This window comes from Dryobates pubescens, chromosome 5, assembly GCF_014839835.1.
Source record: "Dryobates pubescens isolate bDryPub1 chromosome 5, bDryPub1.pri, whole genome shotgun sequence".
Taxonomy (NCBI): domain Eukaryota; kingdom Metazoa; phylum Chordata; class Aves; order Piciformes; family Picidae; genus Dryobates; species Dryobates pubescens.
In genome coordinates this window covers 36,245,053-36,269,067 of record NC_071616.1, presented here as the reverse complement: position 1 = coordinate 36,269,067, position 24,015 = coordinate 36,245,053, and the positions used below count along the sequence as shown (strand labels likewise).

Sequence of the window (24,015 nt, the reverse complement as noted above, 5' to 3'; positions counted from 1 at the left end):
CCTGCCCCTGACGCATATGAAAGTAAAAACTGATAGAAGAGTGCTTTCATGACGTGTTGTGCTGAGAAATCGTGGCACCGCTGTCACCATTAGTCAGGCAAAGATTTTAAGACAGCTAACGGAGCCGGGTATTTTATGTGGCTACCAGGCGTACCCGCTGTCGTAATTCACTGCCGGCCGCTTGGCAGGAGTACCCAGCGTGCGCTGAGCCGGTTTTTACGAGGTGTGCAGCCTGCCGGCTGCCCCTGGCTGCTGGGCGGGAAGGGGCGGCCCAAGGTATAGGCTGGGCGCTGAGGCGCCGCGGGGCCGCCTCGGGGCCAGGCCGGGCTCCTTGGGGACGGTATCCAGGCCGTCCGTAGTGACCAAACTCGGCGCAGGCCGAGCCCGCGGGGCGGTGGGGGCCCGCGGCGCGGAGCAGGCGGGAGGCTGGCGGCGGGGGCGGGGTCGGGCTGTGTGCCGGAAGCACCGGCGGCGGATGGAGGCCGAGCCGGAGCGAGCGGAGGCGCCGCGCCGCGGGGGCGTCGCCGGGGTGAGCGGGGCCCGGGGCGCAGCGAGCCTGCCTCGTCACCCGCCGCCCCAGCTGGCCGTCCACGGCGGCGGGGTGTGGGAGCGCCGGCTCGGGGCCGGGCCCGGGCGCGGGCCCGAGGCGGGCCCCAGTCACTCTGGGCAGGGGCGGCGGGGTCTGCAGCCGCGGTCCGTTCCCACGCCAGCGGGACGAGTGCGGCTGGGCGGTCTCGGGGCCAGCAGCCCTCTCTGCATGGCGGCGGTGGGCGGGGAAACGGTGTGGTTCCCGGCTCCGAGAGGCCTGCTCGGGCTCTCCCTTAGGTAGCGCCGGGCGTTAGGCGGCTGTGGGACACCGCGCAGCCGGAAGGGCTGAGCGGCTGAGGGCCGGCTCGGAGGCGGCCGCGGGATTAACGCCTGCAGCTGGAAGTGCTTTTGTGCCGATGAGGGGTACTCAGCTGCAGGACTATTACTTGCGTTTTTCCTCTGCTCTGAAGCAGCCTTTCTCAGTAACCTTGTGCCCTCTGCTCCTTCGCGTTTTCTCCTGTGCTACAGATACTAAAGATGGGCCGTCGAGCCCGCCAGGACCTCTTACCGGATGAGAATCTCAGCAGGAAGAATTCCTCGTCTGCTTCTCTCGGAGAGGTGGGTGTCCTGTCAGGAGAACCTGTCTGTGATCCTGCTGGTATCTTCAGTGGAGGATTCTTCGTTTCTTCTGAGATTGTTTCCCACACAGTGTGTGCTGTCCTTTGAAGTTTGTCCTCAGAGTCGGGAACCATGTGCCTGCCCTGTCCCTTTCCCTCTGCATCTTGTGATTTTCACACAGGGTCATATCCGGGGCTAGAGTTTCTCACGTGTGAGGTGGGGAGAGTAGCATCACACTGGACTTAAGGCCTCTTGCACGTGCATATCTTCCACGGGAGTTAAAATATGAGCAGGCACATCATTTTGTGACTGCCACCCATCCATGGTAGCAAGCCAGCAGGGGCAGGCAGGTGCCCTAGTCTTGCACTTTGCTTTTGCTAGAGCCAGAATTTGTTGTGCGAGGTGGTCAGTATCAAGTGTGTATAGCGACATGCTTTCCACCATGCGCAGGCTACAAAAGTCATGCCAGGAGTTAGCTTTGAAGCATCTGAAACTTTGTCTTGTGAGTAATAATAGGCAAACTCCATTCCCACTTGTCTTTGGAGAAAGCCTTTTGTTTTGAGTTGGATCTGTCAGTACCTCTTCAAAAAGCAGAAGATGCTCTGGAACCCCTCTTTGACAGGAGAATGAGCCAACATCCTCTGATACCTAGAAAGATGAGATTGAAACCATTTTGATTCACTCTTGCTTAGTGCTACAGAATGCTCACATTCTACCTGGCAGTTTGCTCTCTGATGTTAGCATGGCTTTTCTACAGGCAATTGCTGCTGGAAGGGGTACTTGTCAAGAAATGACATACAGATTTTGCTCCTCAAACACCTTCAGATGGACAAAAGCATCATCTGACTTCCAGATTATTGACAATGATGGTTGTTTAAATGAGATTATAGTCTAGCTTTTTGCAACACCAGTCATGATCTCCAGCATATCATATTCTTCACTTTTTTAAATCACAAAATTATTTTGCCATACTGGCCACCTTGGCATCAGCTGTGTTTTAAGCTACTGTGTTCAGAGTCCTGGAACATTCTATCTTGGAAGTGGCTACTTCATGATCCTCTCCTATTACATGAAGTAGTTTGCTCAGCCATCTGTGCCAAAATGGTTTTGTGGGGAGATACTTCCCTGGGGTCCCTGTGATGCTGTTGAAAATACACTGTTAAGGTATATCTTGCAATGACAGGTTTGGGGTAGGGTTTTTTGTGTGTGTGTTTTGGTTTGGTGTGGTGGTGTTGTGTTTTGTGTTTTTCTGCTTGTTTGGTTGGTTGGTTGTTTTTTCCCCTGGAGAAAATAGTCTCTTTTCTCTTGATAGGCATAATGGAGAATCATCTCCCACCTGTGCATTCTCCCTTTCCTGGCTATGCTATAGGAAGTCAGGAGGGATCCTGTGAGGGAGTCTGCAGAAAGCATAATTTAAGAACTTGAAATAATGTGGGGCTCATAGGGTAATCAAGAAACCAGCTGGTGGTTTAAGTGGGTGTAATTGTTGGTTACCCTTCAGATTAGGGTGGCTCACTGTCAGATTATTCTCTTAATGGAACTGGCTCTTTTAGTTCATGGACTGATTCCTTGGTTAGTAAGAGATGTACAGATGCCTGATTGTAACTGGTATGTCTCATATCATAGTCTTTATTATTGCCCAGGTGGCCAAGAAGGCCAATGGCATCCTGGCTTGCATCAAGAATAGTGTGGCCAGCAGGAGCAGGGAAGTCATTGTGCCCCTGTACTCAGCACTGGTCAGGCCACACCTTGAGTCCTGTGTCCAGTTCTGGGCCCCTCAATTTAAGAAGGACACGGAATGTGTCCAGAGAAGGGCAATGAGGCTGGGGAGAGGCCTTGAGCACAAGCCCTATGAGGAGAGGCTGAGTGAGCTGGGATTGTTTAGCCTGGAGAAGAGGAGGTTCAGGGGAGACCTTATTGCTGTTTACAACTACCTGAAAGGTGGTTGTAGCCAGGAAGGGGTTGGTCTCTTCTCCCAGGCAACCAGCACCAGAACAAGAGGACACAGTCTCAAGCTGTGCCAGGGGAACTTTAGGCTCGAGGTGAGGAGAAAGTTCTTCACAGAGTTGTTAGCCATTGGAATGTGCTACCCAGGGAGGTGGTGGAGTCACTGTCCCTGGAGGTGTTCAAGAGGGGACTGGATGTGGCACTTGATGCCATGGTCTAGTAGTCATGAGGTGTTGGGTGACAGGTTGGACTTGATGATCTTTGAGGTCTGTTCCAACCTTGTTGATTCTGTGATTATCTGGGAATAGATCATAAGGGCTCCTGTCCTTGGGCAACCCTGGAGAGGGCTAAGAAATAGTTACAATCTTCTGTTGAAAGCAGTGAGCTTGTCAGCAGCAGAAGGGTGAGGTCTTCCACGCCTTACAAGATTCAGATATGTTATTACTGGATCTTAACCACCAGGAAGAAACGTTTGTGTCAGTAGTCTTCCTTCAGACAGTTCTTTGTTGCTAAATGTTGCTGTTAACTGAATACCTTTGAGTGCTGAAGAAGAGACAAAACACACTATAAATGATCCTTGGTCTTTTCCTTTGCTTCAGAACGGGAGGCTTCTCATGCACAGTCATATTGGATACCAAAGTGAGCATTTAGTAGACGTAATACTGTTTTTCCCTTCACCCTAGATTGGCAGTCACCTCTGGCTTTTCTGGAAGCTTGTCCTTGGCTTGCCTCCAGGTGGTGGGGTCAGCTGTTACAATGGATGTCTCATTCAGCCATCTGGTCACGTTGAAACCCTTTCAAGGAACCTTCCCCAAAGAAATGCAGAATACATTTTGAAAAGTACATTTTTCTGGAGCTGGGAGGTGTGGAGGAGGCTCCATGTAATTAATTTCAGCATAGGAAGTTTTATACTTGGCACTGATTTTGAAGATAAAGGGGTTTATCTTAAACCTTTGGCACCTTCACGTGCAGCTTTACCTTCAGGATGGTGATTCTGCCCTCAGTAGTTCCTCAGAGTTTTAAAACTGATCTTTCCATGACCTGGAGTCTGTCTCCCAAAAGAGACTCCAGAGAGTAGCACATCTCCTCAGGTGACCTGGTGAGGGGATTGAGTGTACCCTGAGCAAGTTTGCTGATGCTACGGGGGACATGGCTGACACGCCAGGAGGCTGTGCTGCCATCCAGGGAGATCTGGACAGGCTGGAGAGTTAGGCAAAGGACAAGCACAGAGGCCTGTGTCTGGGGAGGAATAACACCAGGCACCAGTACAGACGAGGGGCAAGGGCAATCCTGCTGGAAAGCAGCTCTACGGAGAAAGACCTCGGAGTGCTAATGGACAGCAAGTTCTGCATGGGACAGCAGCGTGCCCTTGTGGCCCAGTGAGACAATGGTGTCCTGGGTTGCATGACGGAAAATGTGTCCAGCAGGTTTAGGGAGGTTCTGCTCCCCCTCTACTCTGCCCTGGAACACTGTGTCCAGTTTTGGGCTCCCCAGTTCAAGAGAGACAGAGACCTACTTGAGAGAATCCAATGGAGAGCCATGAGGATGAATCCATGAGGATGTGAGCATCTCTCCTATGAAGAAAGACTGAGAGAAGTGAGGCTGTGTGGTCTGCAGAAGAGGAGGCTGAGAGGGGATCTTATCAATTCTATAAATATCTGAGGGGTGGGTGCCAAGGTGGAGGTGCCAGGCTCTTTCCATTTGTGCTCAGTGACAGGACAAGGAACGATGGGTACAAGCTAGAACACTGGAAGTTCTGCTTTGACACAAGGAGACCCTTCTTTATGGTGAGACACAGCACTGGATCAGGCTGCCCAGAGAGGCTGTGGAGTTTCCTCTGGAGACTTTCAAAACCCACCTGGATGTGTTCCTGTGCGGCCTGCCCTGCGTGATCCTGTTTTGGCAGGGGGGGTGAACTCAGTGATCCCTGGAGGTCCCTTCCAACCCCTAACATTCTGTGATTATGTGATAATTGTGTGTATTCTACAAAGATACTGTGAAAATCTCCATCCCTAGGGCACAAATGCAGCCTCTTGTGCCGTGTAGCTTAATATGCGTCCCCCAAGCTCTATGAAAAGTATGATCTCTTGGTATCTTTTTAGTGCCTGTTGTGTGTGTATTTCTCCTACAGTAAGTTCCTTAACTGCAGTGGTGTGTCTGTAATTCCTCTGCCCAAATCTCTATTTGATAATTCCCATTCCTGTGTGGAAGTGTCTGCATTACCTTCAAATTCAGACCTTGGTCTCCTCAAGGGGCTCGCTGAAGGTCACAAAGCTCACGGTCTGCCATTTGACATACAGAGCATTCCTGCCTTTTCAGGAGTACAAGTACCAACAGCAATGCTGCAGCTGTGTATTGTTTCAGGAGGCAAGAAGGAACATGATTCTTTGCTGTAAGTGGTGCAGTCAGCATCCTCCTGCAGCAGTGGCCTTTGGAGCTGCTTGGCAAACCAGCAGGCGCCCCTTGGGCACCCAGGGGAATATGCCGTAAATGGGAATTCCTAGAGATAAATCTGCTTGCTGCATGCCAGAACTCTGCATTTCAAACATTCATTTTCAGAGGGGTAATGCATCTTTCTGTTGTGTTTTTTTTCCCATTGGGAAGCCTTTCCCATCCCCTGGCTTGGTGTGTTACTTTTTACTCATCTTGATGCTATCAAGTTTCTGACAAAGTGGGACCCACTCAAGCTGGTGATGTTATTTGTATGGTGGGAGGGGCAGATACGGCCAAGATCTTTGCTATCCCATCCCACCAAAACTTGAAAGTCAAACCATACTCCTGGCTCTAACATCATTGCATCCTACAGCCTGAATGTTGGCTTGATGACATCTACCAAAAAAAAAAAAATCCAGGCCAGGTGTGGAGGTCTTGAGGAGGTTGATTTAGAAAGCTGAGTGGAAAAGCCTTCTTATTTCAAATACATCAGCAAGTTTTTCCTTTTTTGTGTCTCAGCAAATGTGAACTATCTGCTGCAAGCTGGGGCTTGGTCTCTTCTCCCAGGCAACCAGCACCAGAACAAGAGGACACAGTCTCAGGCTGCACCAGGGGAGGTTTAGGCTGGATGTTAGGAAGAAGTTCTTCACAGAAAGAGTGATTGGCCATTGGAATGGGCTGCCCAGGGAGGTGGTGGAGTCACCATCACTGGAAGTGTTTAAGAAGGGACTGGATGAGGCACTTGGTGCCATGGTTCAGTTGATTAGATGGTGTTGAGTGATAGGTTGGACTCGATGATCTCAAGGGTCTTTTCCAACCTGGTTTATTCCATTCCATTCCATTCCATTCCATTCCATTCCATTCCATTCCATTCCATTCCATTCCATTCCATTCCATTCCATTCCATTCCATTCCATTCCATTCCATTCCATTCCATTCCATTCACATGCAAAAATACTGCAATGTACCTGCTTTCACAGCCTGTTTTCTCTTTATCCTTTGATGATGGGATTCCCTTGGGACCTTATCCAAGAGTTCCCTGGTTCCTGCTTTTCCCAGTCTCAATGTGATGTTGGTGTCTTTCTACACCACTTTGTAGCTCTTTTGAGTGGAGGCTTTTGGCAGGCAGCATGTCAGCCTAAAGGATGAGGATTTTTCCAGGCTATGTTGAGAGTATTTCTGCACAGATGGGACAGGGGCACTTTATATCGGGGTTTGCCCAAAGAACCAGTTCCCTGATGGTTCTTTCTCCCACATTGCATCAAAGTCTCCATGCTTTCACTTCTGAAAGTGTGCTCTTATCCTACCTGATAGTTGTAAGGTTGCTTGTGTAATTGTGGTCCTCAGGTGACAGTTAAAAGGTGATCATTTCTGTGCTGTAAAGAATACTTTATTCAGCATAGGTTCATGTAGAAAGACAAAAGCTTGGCCCACCTCCACTGTATATTGGAAGGATGTTCCCACAGGGGAATTTTGCAGAGCAGGTATTTGGACTTCCACCACTCAGTTTACAAACACTCCTGGAAGTGATTCTTTAGGCTGAAATCCAGGACTCAGTTATCTAACCTGAGTGAATAAACAACTGCAAATCAATTGCTGAGGGTGAAATCCACGTGGAAGATTGCTCAAAGAAGTGGTTATTAAATGTTTTTCCAACATGTGTTGTCCAGCTGGATTTCCTTCCTTGCTGCTGCACTACTTGGGCTCTACCTCCAGAGAAGTTTAGGTCATGTTGGGCCCCACAGAAGCCTTCCTGCTCTTGGTTGTGGGCACAAGTGGGTTCCTAGCTGACAAACGCACACTTTCAACAGATTTTAGCAGTTGGGCAAATCTGAGTTTATTTGCACTGCTCACAGATACAGCTCACTTCTGTACCCCACCTGCCCTAACCTGGATGTCCCCTCCCTCTGCTCCTCTTGTGGTAGAACTGTAAGACCATATGACAGCTCAGACACAAAGTGGACTCAGATACCAAATCACTTTAATCAGAGATATTTGCAGTTTGTGAATCATGGCTTCTCTGTTCCCCAGGTGAGATGGTGCAGTCCAGAAGAGAAAACAGGTGAGCTAGTGTAGTGTTTCCATCCATCTTGTGCAGTGTTGCTGGATACAAGATTCTCTCCCTGGGGGATTGTGAGCAGAGTTATTTCTAGGATACTGTAGGTATTACTGGGTTCTTAGTTCTTCACCATAAGGGTGGTGAGACACTGGAACAGGTTGCCCAGGGAGGTGGTGGAAGCCCCATCCCTGGAGGTTTTTATGGCCACCCTGGATGTGGCTCTGGGCAACCTGATCTAGTGTGGGGTGTCCCTGCCCATGGCAGAGGGGTTAGAAGTAGATGATCCTTGTGGTCCCTTCCAACCCTGACAATTCTGTGATTCCTTCTTGCCTAGCAGCTCATTATCACTGCTGCTGCACATCAGAAAGGTTCTCAACCAGTTTGCAATTTTCATGGTGTTTAACAGGCAACTTTCCTCAAGTTACTCATCCAACCCATAACCAAACCTCTCCCTTATACTGTAGGGTAAGCTAAAGCTCATATAGTAAAGCTAACACTGTTGCCAGCAAGGCCTATCTTACGGTAACTGCTACAGCTCCTGCTCCCAGCAGAGGATCTGAGGTTGTTGTGAGAGACAGTAGCTCCTGAAAAAAACAACTGTAGCCTTCTTACAGTATTTAACTCTAGTACTGAGCAGCCCAGCATCAATCTGGTCTCTGGTGTGGTTGCAGAGCCTATCTATACAAATCTTTCTAGCGTCCTATGCACCTAAATATTTGGATTTTCTTACACTACAGAGAGAATGAGCTAAGTCTGTTCTAAGTCATAGAATCAATAAGGTTGGAAAAGATCTCAAAGATCATCAAGTCCAACCTGTCACCCAACACCTCATGACTACTAAACCATGGCACCAAGTGCCATGTCCAATCCCCTCTTGAACACCCCCAGGGACGGTGACTCCACCACCTCCCTGGGCAGCACATTCCAACAGCTAACAACTCTCTCTCATTTTTGTATTTTTTTTGGTGGGTGTGTGTGTTGGTTGATTTGGTTTATTATTTTTTTCTCTTTAGTATGCTTTTCAAGGTCTGATTGTTGGCAGACCTTCATGCCATTGCAACCAAGCAGACTTGCTTTGTTGTATCGCGGTATATGCATAAATAACTGGACATAATATCTTACAGTGGTGGGATTAACTTTGTTCAAGTAAACAAGATTTCACAACTTGTGCTGTGGGACAATCATTCATGTTAATCTTGAAGCTGTCCATGTCAATCTTGAAGCTATTTTGTGGAGGCTTCTGTGGTTCTTCCTTTTAACTTTTTTCTCTCTTTTTGCCTGCTGATTCTTCTAGGATGAAGACCCCGAGGGAAAGGTCAACCATGTAAGACTAGTAGGCTTGCTAGGTAGATGCTGGCTTCTCTGAAGGGGACTAGTAGGACTAACCTATTAATGTGTCTGCAGGCTACCTTAAGAGGGGACTCTTGTATGGGAGAGTAAGGCAAAGTTTGCCTCGGATGCAATGCCTTTCCTGCATCCTCTGTTCCTATTGCTGACAGGTTTTCTTACTATCTTTGTACCAGCTGCTCTTATCAGCTGCTGCATCTTGTTCTGAGGCCACAGATATATATGTAGTCATTGGAAAGGTCCTCTATTTTGATTTAAAAATCAGGACAGCAATTAGCTAATACAGCAGAAAACCTGTCTGGGGTTAGATTTGCTGTCCAGTATAGTTAGCTTGCTCCCATAACATGAAAACTTGTCTTCTAGGATCTTGAAGTCATGCTGGTGCCCCAGAGGAGAAGGCCAGCCAGTAGTAACAAGGATGTGTGCCTTTATTTTCTATCAGTGTTTTCTTTTTATTGCACTGGCACTTCAATGCTAGTATCTGTGGTTAATAGGATGGTGTAATGCTTCTTGCCAGGCTCCTCTTATACAGAGGAAATAAATACACATCTCCTCTCTTACTCTGCAGCAAACTAAAATACAGCTCAGCATTCATATGGCATTAGAAGCTGGCATGGTGCTGTTCAAATCAACCTGACAGCTAGTACCTGTTTCTGTTGAAGTCCTTGGGCTAATTGTCTTGCACTCTTACTAACCATGGAATTGGTGTTGCCCAGGTTTTCCTGGCTAGAGTTGTTCTTTGCATATGTTGACAGTCAAACATTCTCTCCTGTACTCTTTAATTCCTTCTGCTGAAGTGCCAGCCCAGTACTGGTAGCACAGTAGAGTCATTTGTAAAATTTATAGCCCAGAAAAGAACCCCCTATCACCCATCTCATTAATTCTGGCCTCAGGAGGGTATGCTCATCACAAGGAGTTAAGACTGTTCAGGTTAGTTCAGTTTTCTCTTGGTAGTGCTAAGGAGGCTGTTGTAGGAAGGATCCACTGGGTTTATTTGTCAGTGATGGATGGTTCAGGACTATGCCCAGAGCACTTTTCCATTTCTCAGGCAAAGAGACCTCCCACTGATGGCTGTAGTTTTGGGGACTGGTTACCCAATAAAAACTTCACCTGATAATTGATCTAACCTCCCCCCCCTTCCCTCACTAGAAGCAGTCCTTAGAGTCATTTCACTGGAAACTAATTACACCTGAGTGCAGTGCCCTAAATCATTGCTTCCCAAGGTCTGCTGTACTGAGTAGTGGCTGGTCACATGCCACAGGTGCCTTCTTTCTCCTGGCTGCTACATTTCATTCAAATGGGACTCTTCCACATGAGCAATTGTTGCTGCAGGGATGTTATGCAATGGTGTCTGGCAAGTGACCCCTGCTTTGAAGCCCCTTGATAACTTCTGCACCCTGTATTCAGGCTTATGCTCTGCAGCATCATGGTCACACTTTATAGCACTCTTCCATTTGTAAATGCCTGTGATGCCTTGAGAAACCTGAAGTGTTTCATGAGTCTTTCCCAAACCCAATTATTAGTGGATAAAGCGTGATCCAAAACGTGTTGCAGTATATCCCTCCCTTAGTCACTGCCTGGCCAAGCTGAAATGCTTGGCTTCTTGAATCATTTGTCCGAAGTTGGCCCCTTCGTCCCCCTGATGGCTCATGTAACCCTTCTCTGAACTCCCTTCGGGCTGTGCTGAGTGTTACAATCTGAACTCTTCCTGGATTTGGTCCCTTTCCTCTTGCTGCACTGAAGATACTTTGTGGCTGCCTGCAGGCTAGCAAAGGGCTCTCTCAGTGCCGCAGATGTGACCGTACCTGCTGAAGTCCTGCCCTCCAGCCATCTGCCTGCTCTCAGACTTGTTTTGCATCCCCTGGCAAACCACTCATCTTGGATCTGAATTTTTGCCAGTTGAATCACTTCATTTAGCTGTACTTTCCAAGGCTGCCAGGGACATTTAGCCAAAGGCTGTGAGGCTGATCAATGGTATAAAAAGGGTGTATCCTAATATCTCAGTTAATTTGCAGGGGCAGAATAGGCAGGAGAATGAATGTGGCTGTGAGCCGAGATTTTGCTGGGTTCTCTTCTTGGCATTGCCACAGATTTGCTTTGGGGCCTTGGAGAAATCCCTGTTCTGGTTTGCTTTAGTCCTGTCTGAAAGGCTAGGGCTTTATGCAGGAGACCTGTGGGGAATCCCTAAGTACAGGTAGCTGTAGATGTCTTATCCTCATAGCAAAATCCACAGCCTATTTTAGGTGCCTGTGTCATGTGTAGACAATCTCAGGATGGGCCTGTGGATCTGTTAAGCTGGGAGCTGCAGTGTGCTTGAAACCCTGTCCTGTGGAGTTCCAGCCCCATGCTGAGAGCTCTAGTAGTGTATGTACCTGCACTAGCAGCGAGTGATCGTGATCCCCATCCTGTGTTCTGTAGCCTTCAGCAGTGAAGCACAGCTTTTCCTTGCCTTTGGGGATCTCCAGGGATGGAGGTGTTCATTTCAATGTTGAAGCTGCATGCTTTATACCTGAAGATTACATCCACTATCTCCTTTCCAAGCTGGAAGATACTGATTTTGTGATGTATCAAGTAATGTTTCCCACCTCTCTAGGGAATATTGCGTGCAATGACAAACCTATGAGCTGGGGCTGCAGGGAAGACTTTCTAACTGAATGCAACAGTATATTAGCAGTCCTAATGAGTCCAGCTGGGACCTGACTCTCTAGCAGTGCTTTGGTGGACATGCCTTAGGTTCCTTCATTTTCAAGTTCCTTCATGGACTAAAGCAGGGAGAGTGCCTGATATCTGGGTGGATGTTGACCCCTGTAGCACTAGATCACTCAAAATCTGAGTGACAACATGCTTTAAGGCAACAACTGGAAAGAGGATTTGAGGATCTGACCTTTCCAGAGGGGGAAAACAAGTCCTTCTGTAGTTCTGTTTCCCAGTGCTTTTAAACCAATTTGGGTGGAACCATGGGCTGTTGTGTTTTATGAGGAAAGGCTGAGGCAGTTGGGCCTCTTTAGGTTGGAGAAGAGGAGACTGAGAGGTGACCTCATTAATGTCTGTATGTGAAGGGTGGTTGTCAGGAGGATGGAGCCAGGCTCTTTTCAGTGATGTCCAATGATAGGACAAGGGGCACTGGGTGCAAGCTGGAGTACAGGAGGTTCCCCCTAGACATAAGGAAAAACTTTTTCACTGTGAGGGTAGCAGAGCACTGGAACAGGCTGCCTAGAGAGGTTGTGGTCTCCCTTCTCTGTCTCTGGAGCCATTCAAAACCCACCTGGACACATTCCTGTGTGACCTACTCTAGGTGATCTTGCCCTGGCAGGGGCATTGGACTGGATGATCTTTCAAGGTCCTTTCCAACTCCTAATGTTCTGTGTTTCGGTGAGCACATCAGGAACAATTGCTTCCAGTGAATATCTGTTGGAAAAGAACTGTCACAAAAATTTAAGTGCCTGTAATGTGAAGACAGCTGTGGACTTGCATGGCTCAGTTGCCCTTTTTGGTGGGGTTGTTTGAGCAAGTGTATTTGCATTCTAAAATACAATGCAGAAAGGTGCAAAGATCCCATGGTGAGAAGCAACCTGCACTCTCCCTGGGGAGGTATCAGCTTGATTAGCAGAGGTACATAAAGCTAGACCAGTTCCAGACTCGAGCTGACTCACATGGATCCTGCTCGCAGGTGTGTCTGCACCTGTGGTGTAGACATGGCCTGGGGCTTGATATGATCAGGGCCTTTAATCAGAGCGGTGTTTTCCAGACCCAGTTCTTACCCTTGCACAGTGGTTGGCACCCAGCTCCAAACTCTCATTCCATTGCCTGGCCTGGTCTTGATCTGCACAGCAGCCTCCCTTCAAGTGCTCTTCCCTGCATCCCCTGAAACTTAGAAATAGTATCATAGTATCAGTCAGGGTTGGAAGGGACCACAAGGATCATCTAGTTCCAAGCCCCCTGCCATGGGCAGGGACACCCCACACTAGATCAGGCTGGCCAGAGCCTCATCCAGCCTGGGCTTAAACACCTCCAGGGATGGCACCCCAACCACCTCCCTGGACAACCCATTCCAGGGCTTCACCACTCTCATGGTGAAGAACTTCCTCCTCGTGTCCAGCCTGAATCTCCCCACCTCCAGCTTCATTCCATTCCCCCTAGTCCTACCACTACCTGAATGTGCAGCTGAGGAGCCCAGCCCTGGCTACACTCTACTGAGTGCTTACTGGAGGACCTTATTTGTGTAAAAATAATCCCAGTGGTTTAGGCACTGTGCAGCCACTAGCTCAGAGACTTGATGACCTAGGTAGTTATGTGTAATTGTGATGCAGTCCCTTACAGCCCCTTTAGTATCTGCAGCTTGCATTGCTGTAAGATCTAGAGAGTGTTGGCATGTGGCTGGGACATTTTCCTGTTCCCAAAGACCTTACAGTCTCGCTGTGTTGTTTAACATCCAGTTCTCCCCTGTGATATTCTACTTGCAGAAGAACTCTGACCAGTGGCTAGCTGCTTTTTGTATATGACACATTGCCAGGGTTTTGCCTTCTTAGGCATGTAATTGGGAGTGGGGTGAACTTGGCAGTAGACAGCTCTTGAAGCAACTGGCATCTCTGAGAACCTGGGAGGGTTCTTTGAGGCAGAATTTCCTGTAGCTGTTGCACATTGTGAATGCCCTCCCATTTGTGTCCCGGGCTGAGCTGCATTTGTCCCTCCGCGTCCAGGAGTTTCAGTCATCAGTCAGGATTCCTGCATTGTGCTCATAAATACCCTCCACCAAGGGGGAGCAGCATCCAAGGAAGCACTGTTTGGTTTTTTTTACCTGCTTCCATTTGACAGAGATTGGATTGGATTGGTTTGGTTTGTTTTTTTCCCAGTGATCTTCTGGTTGCTTGTAGAAATGCTGTGGACTCCCAGCCCGTTCCTGGGGACCGCTGGGCTGGAAGCTGGCCAGATTCTCCAGGAGGAATCTCAAAAATGCAGCTGAACTTTTGTTCCCTAATTAGGCCAACTTCCCCGGTGTGAGCCCCAGCACTGCATGGCCTGGATCTCCCCAAGGCCTTGCGCTGCTTCTCTCCCTTGCACCCCGAGTGGCTGGCCAGCAGGACAGTTATTTTCAGCCTTCTGAGCTTATCTACCAGCCTTTTGATGACATTTACTGAAATAGCATTTCTGGTCAGCCATGTTTCCCAGCCTTTCTAGTGCTTGGCTACTGTGGTGCTGGTTTGGTGCCCTTTGATTAGGGACAATCCCATCACAAATAATTTTATTTAAAGCTTTTCCTTTCCCACACAATTATTTCATGCCTTTGAGTGGAAAAGCATCACCCACCTGAAGGCAACAGAAGAATGGTAGTAGTGGTGGAGATGGGTAGGAACATGCCTGGCAGTATGTAGTAATCTGACAGTAGGTAGTAGCAAACTGAGAGATGCCCATGTTTAGGAGGGCTGGAGGAGCACTTACCTGGGAAGATGCTACTTGGTAACCCCTTGCTCAGAGGGGTTCACTGTTTTTATGCAGGGAAGAGCAGCAGCTCTTGAAACAGGTGCCAAATGCTGTGGTATGACAGCTTTCCCAGCAGGTGCACGTGCAAGCTGGCCACTGTTTTAGGGAAGAAATTCTAGATATGAGCTGCTACTCTACCTGCTGTGATAGCTAAAAGAGAATATTTGAAGCTCTCCAAGAATTTTCTCTGTCTTTATAGTGCTTTCTCTAGTAAAGGAAGGCCAATGACCATGAAGGAGGACAAATTTGTGGCTGAAATGGAAATCTAGTATTTTCTGCTAGGTGTTTAAGACCCAGAGGTTCTTGGAAGGTATTCATTAAAATCAAATGCACAACCTGACCCATCTGTGGACATGAGAAAGAAGGGCTAACAGAGATGGGACATTCTCTGCAGAAAGCTGAGGCTTGTAGAGATCTGGGAATTAAGCCCTTTTTGATTTCATCTGTTCTCTGAGATTAGTGCAGATTGTGTTATGTGGCTGCTTGGAAGCAGTGGGGCTATTTGACTTACAGCTTCTTAATTAGTACCAGTCAAAACTAATTCATCAGACCTGTTTGTGGAGATTTGCTTTTCCTCAGCCAGCGAAGCCTCAGGCAGCTTGCAGGAGAAAAGGAAGCTCCAGACTGACCATACTAATTTCTTTCTGATCTGTGGTCAGTATTGGATAAAAAACCAAGGCACATACATCCTGCATAAAATCTCAGAGTTTGTCTGTTGGGCAGAACAAAGATGCCACACATTTTAGGAGAGTTATTATGTGACAGAAAAACTGTATGTCCTCTGTTGCATGCTGTCAATGTCATTTGGTCCCTGCTTCCCAGCACAGAGTGCTCACTGTTTCAAAGGAGTTGTCAAGTTGATGAAGGTAAATTAGTTCATATTTCCAGATCCACCTGAGGATCTGAAGGGCCAAACATGTCCATAATTTACCTGTGTTGTGGTAGGTCCTAAGAGAAACTTTGCTGGACCCTCAGGATCTGGAGACACGCAGAGTAGTTGCTTCTCTGAAGGATGCAGCATGCAACTAACACCTTCAAAACTGCAGGCATGATCTGACAAGTAGTCTGCAAATTTCTGCCTTAATGGGGAAGCCAAATTGGAATTCTACATCTATCTGATAAGAAGGGGCCTGACTACAGGCAAGGTAAGCTTTCTGCTTTAATGCAGGAGAGATGGAGTCCAGGCCAGTCATTTTTGAAAGGCAGAGATAAAATGGCGGTAGTATGAAAGTGTTGGTATGGAAGGTGGCCTGAGAAATACTGGAAAAGGGACATTACAAAAATGGTGAACTGAATTTCTGAGGAAAAAAGAAAATGTAAAGTTTAGCCCGTGGCAGTGTTCCTCGAAACAGGGGACATCTGCAGAAACTAAGGGAGAGGAAGTCTGGAGATAACTGACAAAGCTTAAGTGGCAAAGCAAACTACAGTGAGCATTAGTTAATGCTGTGAAAGAGGCTGAGCAGCAAGAGCTGAGAGAACACTGTTGCAGGAGCTGCTGGAGTATCAGTGTTTTGAAAACCAAATTGTTTAGGTCTATAGCTTAGCTTTGCACCTGGGAACATACAGGAGAATCTTGCCTGAGAAACAACGCACAGGTAGCAACGAGTCGTCATCATTTAAACCCCATAGTCTTTTTCACCAAGAAGGTGTGCTCAGGAGCACATGTCACAGAATCACAGAACATTAGGGCTTGGAAGGGACCTCAAAAGATCATTGGGTCCAACCCCCCTGCCAGAGCAGGATCCCCTAGAGTAGGTCACACAGGAATGCATCCGGGTGGGTTTTGAGTGTCTTAGGAGAAGGAGGCTCCACAACCTCTCTGGGCAGCCTGTTCCAGTGTTTTGGGAGCCTTACAGTGAAAAAGTTTTTTCTGATGTTCATGTGGAACCTCCTATGCTCCAGCCTGCACCCATTGCCCTTTGTCCTATCATTGGGCAGCACTGAGAAGAGCCTGGCTCCCTTCTCTTGACACTTGCCCTTCATGTATTTATAAACATCAGTGAGGTCACCTCTCGGTCTGCTCTTCTCCAAGCTAAAGAGACTCAGCTCCCTCAGCCCTTCCTCATAAGGGAGATGTTCCACTCCCTTCATCATCTTTGTGGCATTTACTCCATTGCAGAAGAGCAATGTCCTCTGTTTCTGCTCTGTTCCCTCTGGGCTTGACGTTCTTCCCACTTTCTTCTGAAGCTCCAGCTTGCAACTACGGTGTCCCTACCTGTCACCGTGTTGCAGCAATGCACAGCGTTGCACTCCCAATTGTCAGTTCTGCTGAGGTTTTGGAAATGTGAAAGCAGAGGAAGGCAGGTTTATTTACTTGTCAAAAGTGCATGTGGCATGTGACCTTATTATGGCACTTTGCAGACAGCTAACAAAGAAAGGCTATTTATCCTCAGCTGACAGTTACCGTTGCCTCTCCTCTTGCTAGTGCTTCTGTAGACAGTTCAAAAAGAATCACCTGCTTTATTGCTAGAGGAATAAGAGACCTGTAGGTGTAGGTGAGGTGTTTGTCAGGGTCTGACAGACATTCAGGGTTGCCTGGTGTGTATGATGTTAGAACATGTTAGAACATTGGCAGGACACTGGAATCAAGCCCCTCGGTGCCATGGGGTCATGCGGGGTGCAAAGACTGGGGCAGTCATTCCTGTCACCCTTTCTACCCGGAGTGTCCCACTTGAGATGCTTTGTTCTGAAGGCTAGTGTTCATGATCATAGAATGATCTGGGTTGGAAGGGACCTCTGAAGGTCATCTAGTCCAACCCTCTATGCAGTAAGCAGGGGCATCCTCAACTACATCAGGTTTCCCAGAGCCCTGTCAAGCCTCACCTTGAGTATCTCCAGGGCTGGGGCCTCAACTACCTCCCTGGGTAACCTGTTCCATTACCCTCATGGTAACGAACTTGTTCCTAACATCCAATCTAAATCTACTCTTCTCTAGTTTGAAGCCATTTTCCCTTGTCTTATCACTACAGGCCTTTGTGATAGTCACTCTCCATCCTTCTTGTAGACTCTCTTCAGGTACTGGAAGGTCAATGAGAGAGTTAAACTTTGGAATGCCCTAGAGGTGCTGCATTTTCCCTCAGCCTTATGGCCCAGGTTCTTTGGTGACATTTCTGTAACTCCATGCACCTTTGTGAGGAGTTGGGAGGCTGTGTGTTGGGAATACGGCCTGCTGGCTGCCAGAGGTACGAGGGGAGGAGGGTTGTTTGGGGAAGGATGCGTGTGGGAGGGAGTGTGTGTTTGAGGTAGGGGTGTGTGTGGTGGGAATAGGGATGTTTATGTGGGCATGCACGCCCATATGTGGTGTGTTTTTCCCCTTTCCTGGGCTATGGGTGTGTCCAGATCAACTGAATTCAAAATGCTCCTTTTTTGGCACTATAGCCTCTTCTCTGGTTTGGCATCTTAAGAATCTGGGGGAATCATTTAAAGATCAGAAAACTCCATTCACTTGGGCCCCTGAAGGCTTCACATTCTGTGACATGGTCATTCCAGTCGACTGAGCTCTGTCCCCTGCGGATGAGCCCATATAAGGAGGCTGTTTCCTGCGTTTCATGCTCCCTGCCTATCCCTCTGCCCTCCTGTGCTCCCTTTGCTGAAGAAAGATGGTATTTTGGGACTGCAGCTCCTGCCTCATTCCTGCTCCCTGTTTATTTTTGGAGGATGACTATTTTTGCTCCTATCAGGGAGGTATGCAGGGTCATGCCCCGCTCCCTGCAGCATGCAGCGGCTGCCCCTGGCAGGGTCTCTTAATTTCCCACACTCACAAACAATGCTTCTGCTTCATGAAATAAACACAGGAGACCCCTACCATCAGGGGTTAGCTCAACCCCTTCCCCATCTGTGCAAGAGGTTATTTGACTTTGGCTCAGGGTTGACCCCACACACAGGCAAGGTCCCCTCTTGTCAAGTCAGAAATCCTCAGGAGTCACACAGCTCCTTCTCTTTCTCAATAAAACCTGTGGGAGCCACCTGTCCCCCATCATTGCTCCATCTTAGACTCCTCTGCAGTTACTCCTTTTTTGGAACATCTTTTATCCAATCATCCATTCTCATGGTGGTCCCTTCACAGGTGCCTATAATCCATCTTCCCTCACTGGGCATGATCAGTTGGGAGCTATACACTGAAATTAATCTGGGTTCACCTTGCTCCTCTGCTTTCACCACTGCCTGTCATGTAGAATACTGAAGGTCTGCTCTATGAGGTGTTTCAGGCAGGGAGAACAGAGCCCAAAACTGCAAAAGGCAGCATGCAGCACTCACGTGGTGGGAGTTCTTTGAAAATTCCAACTGTAAGCCCCAAACTCAATTCCACTTTTTTCCTGCCATGCAGCAGAGTACCATGGAGGACAGTGCAGGAAAATAGCAGGGAGTGTGTCTTTATGCTCCAGGTTAATTTCCCCTTCAGCATTTCAGCAATGGCAGTGGTGGGATTTCACCTCAACTAACTTTAGAGGTATGGTTGGCTATATCCAAACTTGACATCTAGGCTGCTATTCTAGACAGTGGGCAAAAGCAGACACTTTTTAGCAGTGATTTCTCATGTAAAACAGATGTCTTGTACCCTAGGAAATGTGGGCAGCAGTAATGAGCAACTTCCCAGTGAACCATATTTTGCTAGGAGAGTGCATCCACCAGTCTGCTACTGTGCTGTTTGTCCTGGACAAGTCAACGGCACATAGTCCTGCAACTTGTGGATGTGCTGATAGAATCATAGAATGGTCCAGGCTGGAAGGTACCCCCAAAGGTTATCAGGGACATCCTCAACTAGATCAGGCTGCCCAGAGCCCTGTTGAGCCTCACCTTGAATATCTCCAGGGAAGGGGCCTCAACCACCTCCCTGGGCAACCTGTTCCAGCGTTTCACCACCCTCATGGCAGAGCACTTGTTCCTAGCATCCAATCTAAATATGCTCTTCTGTAATTTGAAGCCATTGCCCCTTGTCCTGTCACTGCAGGCCTTTGTAGACAGTCTCTCTCCATCCTTCATTTAGGCCCCCTTCAGGTACTGGAAGGCTGCTATTAGGTCTCCCCGGAGCCTCCTCCAGGCTGAACAACCCCAGCTCCCTCAGCCTGTCCTCATAGCAGAGGTGTTCCAACCCCCTAATCATTTTCGTGGTCCTCCTCTGGACCCTCTCCATCAGGTCCATGCCCTTCCTATATTGAGGGCTCCAGACCTGGATGGAGTACTCCAGGTGAGGTCTCAGCAGAGCAGAGTGTCAGAGTCACCTCTCTGCATCTGCTGGCAGCGCGGCTTTTGGTGCAGCCCAGGATGTGATTGGCCTTCTGGGCTGCAAGCTCACACTGCCTGCTCATGTTGAGCTTCTCATCCATCAGCCTCCCCAAGTCTTTTTCCATAGGGCTGCTTTGTGTCACCTCATCCCCTAGTCTGTATTGATAGTGAGGATTGTTCCAGCCCAGGTGCAGAACCTTGCACTTGCTCTTGTTGAACCTCATGAGGTTCACCTGGGCCCACCTCTCCAGCCTGTCCAGGTCCCTCTGGATGACATCCCAGCCCTCTGGCGTATACATATTTTGCTTGCAGTTAAAAGGCTGTCCTGCAGCATTTATCTTCATTTATTTTATGAATAAAGAGCATTTTAAGCACAATCTCTCCAGATGTTAGTTGGTAAAGTGTAACATTAGTCTGTGTGGACCTGGTGACTCAACTGGCTTGACTTTGTCCTGCCTGGAGCTGCCCGTAATATGTCTCTTCTCTTTAACAAAGGGTCCACCACCTAAACCACCACGCCGGCAAGGAGGCTGGGCAGATGATCCTGTACTGGCACCTACCAAGTGAGTCCTCACCTCTTTCCTTATTAAGAGGGGCTTAGGCATGGATTAAGTGACCATCACTGGTTGGGCTTTGCTGTCACAGGCATTGGAACAGTTTTTCTTATGTTTTAGATGGACTTGTGTTTCCAACATCACTGAAGTTCTTCAGATCATTTGCATGCTTCTGTTGGCTAATGCTCTTCAAAAATTGGCCTGGCAGGGCTCAGAAGTGTGTACATGTCACTCTCTGTCAGAGGCAGTGTACTCCTTACCTGGTACTGTAGCTGAAGGGTGTCGTGGACATAATGAGCATGTTAAATGCAGGAGCTGGGAGGGAGGGATTTGACTGGTTGTGTCCTTTCCAGGAGAATGACAGTGCCCCACTGACAAGAATGCAATGAACAGTTCAGGATTTAGTGATCAGCCTTGACAGTAGAGGTGAAATTTGTCAATGTTTATGTGTGTACAGGGTTATGGTATAATAGAGATGGATGGAGATGGTCAGCAAGAAGAGATGGGAGGGAAAATGTATACAAATCGTGGAGTGCAGGTTGAGAAGCCTGGTGCTGATGAAGGGCACCTAAGGGAAGGGAGGTATCTGGACATGGCAAAAGAATGGGTATGAAAACCAAAGGACACTTCAGACTGTGAGGAGATTACTTGGTTTCAAGCTATTTATTATTTTCCAAGCTGTAAAGTGATGCTGGTGTTTTATTCACAGAACTGAAGGCTCAGTTATGGAGGGCTCTGAGGTTGCTTGTATGCATTAAGGCCTATGATACAAGTGTTCATGTCTGGACAGGTATTTTCAAGGCACTCTGATTTATGGAAGAGTTATGGATTGTCTTTTCTGGAACCCTGAGAATGGGAGAGGACAACCAGAAACATGTTAGAGTCAGTCGTTCTTAGAAGGTGAGAAAGGTGGTCTGTATTCTTGAGGCAGCCTTTCTGCAAAACAGTACTTTCCTGGGAAAATTATCACTGTTTTGAAGAACAAATTGGCTGATGATCTGGAGACTGAAGTAAAGCAAAGGAATAAAGATCTCAGCCTCAACTCCTTCTGTTCCTTTCCAGTTTAACTTTGATAATGGTATTACTTTTCATAGGCTGGCTACAACTAGAAGTTGCCATTGCATTATAACCTTAGGGCATAAAAAAATGCCATCAGTGATCCTGAATCTTTGTAGCACCAAGCAGAAGCTTTATGGAAATGTGCTGGCAGAGAACAAGGATTAATTGCTTTGTTTAGGAAATATAAATGATGTCATTGTTGGCTAGGTGAAGGACTGGAGGTAATACAACTCTTCAGGGCTGTGCCTAATGTGCTCTGGAGGACAGTGTACAGGTTCCTGGTGTAACAGCACTGTGCCATGTGCTACATCAGGATGATTTCCATTGTTTGATGTTAGCCTCATCTGATAGATTTGGAGCAGTAGGTCTCAGTGGTGCTTCTCCAGCATCCCAGTTGCATGGCTTACAGATAGAGCAGGTGTCTGGAGTAAGTGATGCTATGAGGTTGGACACAATTTAGCTGAAGAAGCAGAACAGGAGATGGAAGGCTGCAGACCTTTCTGCATGTGAGACGTGTACAAGGATGTGCACAATGGGATGTGAGATGAAGATGTGTCCCTTTCTCAGTCATGCATCTGATACCATGTAATATCTGACAGTATTCATTTGTATGAGAGGTTTTATTGAATAAATGTTGTGAAGGGGAGGTTTGCTCTGACTTTCTTTAGTCATAGGAGGTACAAGGATTTTGTACAACTAGTTCCCCTGTCCTTTTGTTTCTTCAGCTGTGTATCCACTCCAAGCTGGTCTCTCTCCTTTAAAAAGGCTGAGATGCTAGCCTCTAAGGCTGTCTTTGTGACATATCCCAGAGTAAAGCTTTCATGTGAAAACTCTGAGTCATTGGCTGATGTCATACCCATGTTGCTGTAGCTTTGTTGTTTCTGTTTTCTCAGGCTCTGTCTCCCCACAGCTTTTCAACCAATTCGACTCAGTCTGGAAGCCCACCAAGTTAACTTGCTCCAAGTTCACTGGTGCAGATGTAGTTAAAATAATCTGTTTGTGTTGACATATCTGCTGTAGATGTGAGCACTTTTATGCCAGTTTAACTGAGGCTGCACTTGGGAATTGTACTGCTTTAAGTAGTTCAGTTTTCAGGCCTGACAGTGTTAAAATTTGTGATTTTATATATTTTTTTAATCAATTCTAAAGGAAGGATGAACAGGCTGGCTGCAGTTAGATTTGCTGTATTGTGCAAATACATTGTTGGCCAAATGGGATACTGCAGTCACTTGTGAAATGATCTTGTGCCTGTTTATATCTCCTCGTTTGAGGTCTAAGCTTTCTGTTCTGCTTCTGCATGATTCAGCCAGCCACAACTGCACACTTGTTGCTTTTCCTGCAGAGAAAAGCTCTTTTCTGCTCTATTTCTAGTTCAGAGTCTTATCAATATGAAATGATCAGTTGATCACTTGGTTTTGGGGTTTTCTACCTTTGCTGCTCCCTCTTAGTTCCTTACCTGCCCAGCTCTTGTCATACCTATGTAAACTTGCAAATATTCTCTCTGTCTTGCTGACTGTTTCCATGAGGCTCCTGCTGTCTCAGTCTGTTGCAAGACAGGAAGAGGGCCCTTAAAGTTTCCCAACTTGTAATTAGTTTTGAATTAATTTGCTCAGATTGTGTGCAAGCAAGATAAAACATTTTATCAGGAATTTTCATAGCATTTACAAGTGTCAGGTATTTAAGTTCCTGACAGCTACCAAAATGCTGTCTTTTACTGCTAAGTTTTCAAAAGTCAAGCATGGAAAGAGTACTTTGGACTCCTGGTAGAACAGCTGTCATTGCTAGGAGTCCCATCTGTAAATCTGGATAATCATGAGGGCTGCAGGCAAGTGTCTGAGCAAACCCTCAGACTGGTCCTCTGCAGTCAGCAAATAAATGGCACAAAGTAGTGACAGAAGAATCTTTTTTGACTTACTGATGGGGCCCTCTGCAACTGGTTCTGCTGTATTTATTTGAATTTGTACTTGGAGAGAAGAATCACTTCCTATGAGAAGAGGCAGTCCTGTTGCTGCCCCAGCAATATTCTGGCCCCAGTATGAGAGGAAAGGCAACCAGCCAAGAAGATAGGCAGCCACCTGGGGCCTAGTACCCTGCTGAGATTACATGAGTAATAGTAATTACAGCTGCTTTTGCTACAGAAGCAGCTCTCTAACCGCTGGATGGAGCCCAAGTGCCATTCTGAAGGCTGTGCTGATGTCCTTAATGACATCAGTGTTGACACTTGCGACAAGCAAAGCAGAGGTTTATTGTCAGGTTATCTCATGCATCAGAAGGAAGAAACACCAAGTGCCTGCCAATGGGAAAATGAAAAAGGAACTTGGTTTTGCATACTGGTGAGCATTTGGGGAAAGAGAGGTGCTGTCTGGATCTGTTTAATTCCAGCTTCTGCTTATCTCATCTATCTGACTTCCCCTATAGAATTTCTGTGATTTTCCTCCCTTTTAGTCTCTTTATTTCTTTGCTCTTCAGGACACTTCCAGTTTGATTCCTTTGGTTTTGCAGTCAGCCTCTTAAAATTTATACAGTCCTGCAGGCAGCAGCTAAGGTGGTTGTGGAATAAACACAGCTCGTTTCAGGTGGCCCTGCAACCAAAGGGCTGCTTTCAGTAGGAAGTCTCTTCTGTGTACCTCCTTTCCTCTACAGGGATTGTGGCAATTTAGCAACAGGTGCTTCAGCTGCAGCTGAAAGGTCTCTTTTCTGACAGATGATACAGAGTTGGAATAATCAAGACCTTTTTAGGAAAATGACTGTGCTGAAGTGTTT

General features: G+C 47.4%; 1 protein-coding gene across 3 annotated transcripts in view; it reads left to right on the top strand.

The window, feature by feature from the left end:
- Window positions 1–425: 425 nt before the first annotated feature.
- The window catches only part of IFT43 (intraflagellar transport 43), a 47,532-nt gene continuing 23,942 nt past the window's right edge, over window positions 426–24,015 (top strand). The window contains exons 1-3 of one of the 3 annotated variants that reach the window (XM_054162013.1): window positions 426–529; window positions 1,057–1,146; window positions 20,135–20,202. In XM_054162013.1, the coding sequence (XP_054017988.1) occupies window positions 476–529; window positions 1,057–1,146; window positions 20,135–20,202 (212 nt within the window). In that variant the 5' untranslated portion in view covers window positions 426–475. Of the gene's footprint in view, window positions 530–664; window positions 826–846; window positions 952–1,056; window positions 1,147–20,134; window positions 20,203–24,015 lie in introns of those variants that run through there. The other 2 variants (XM_054162014.1, XM_054162015.1) reach the window with 2 other exon arrangements.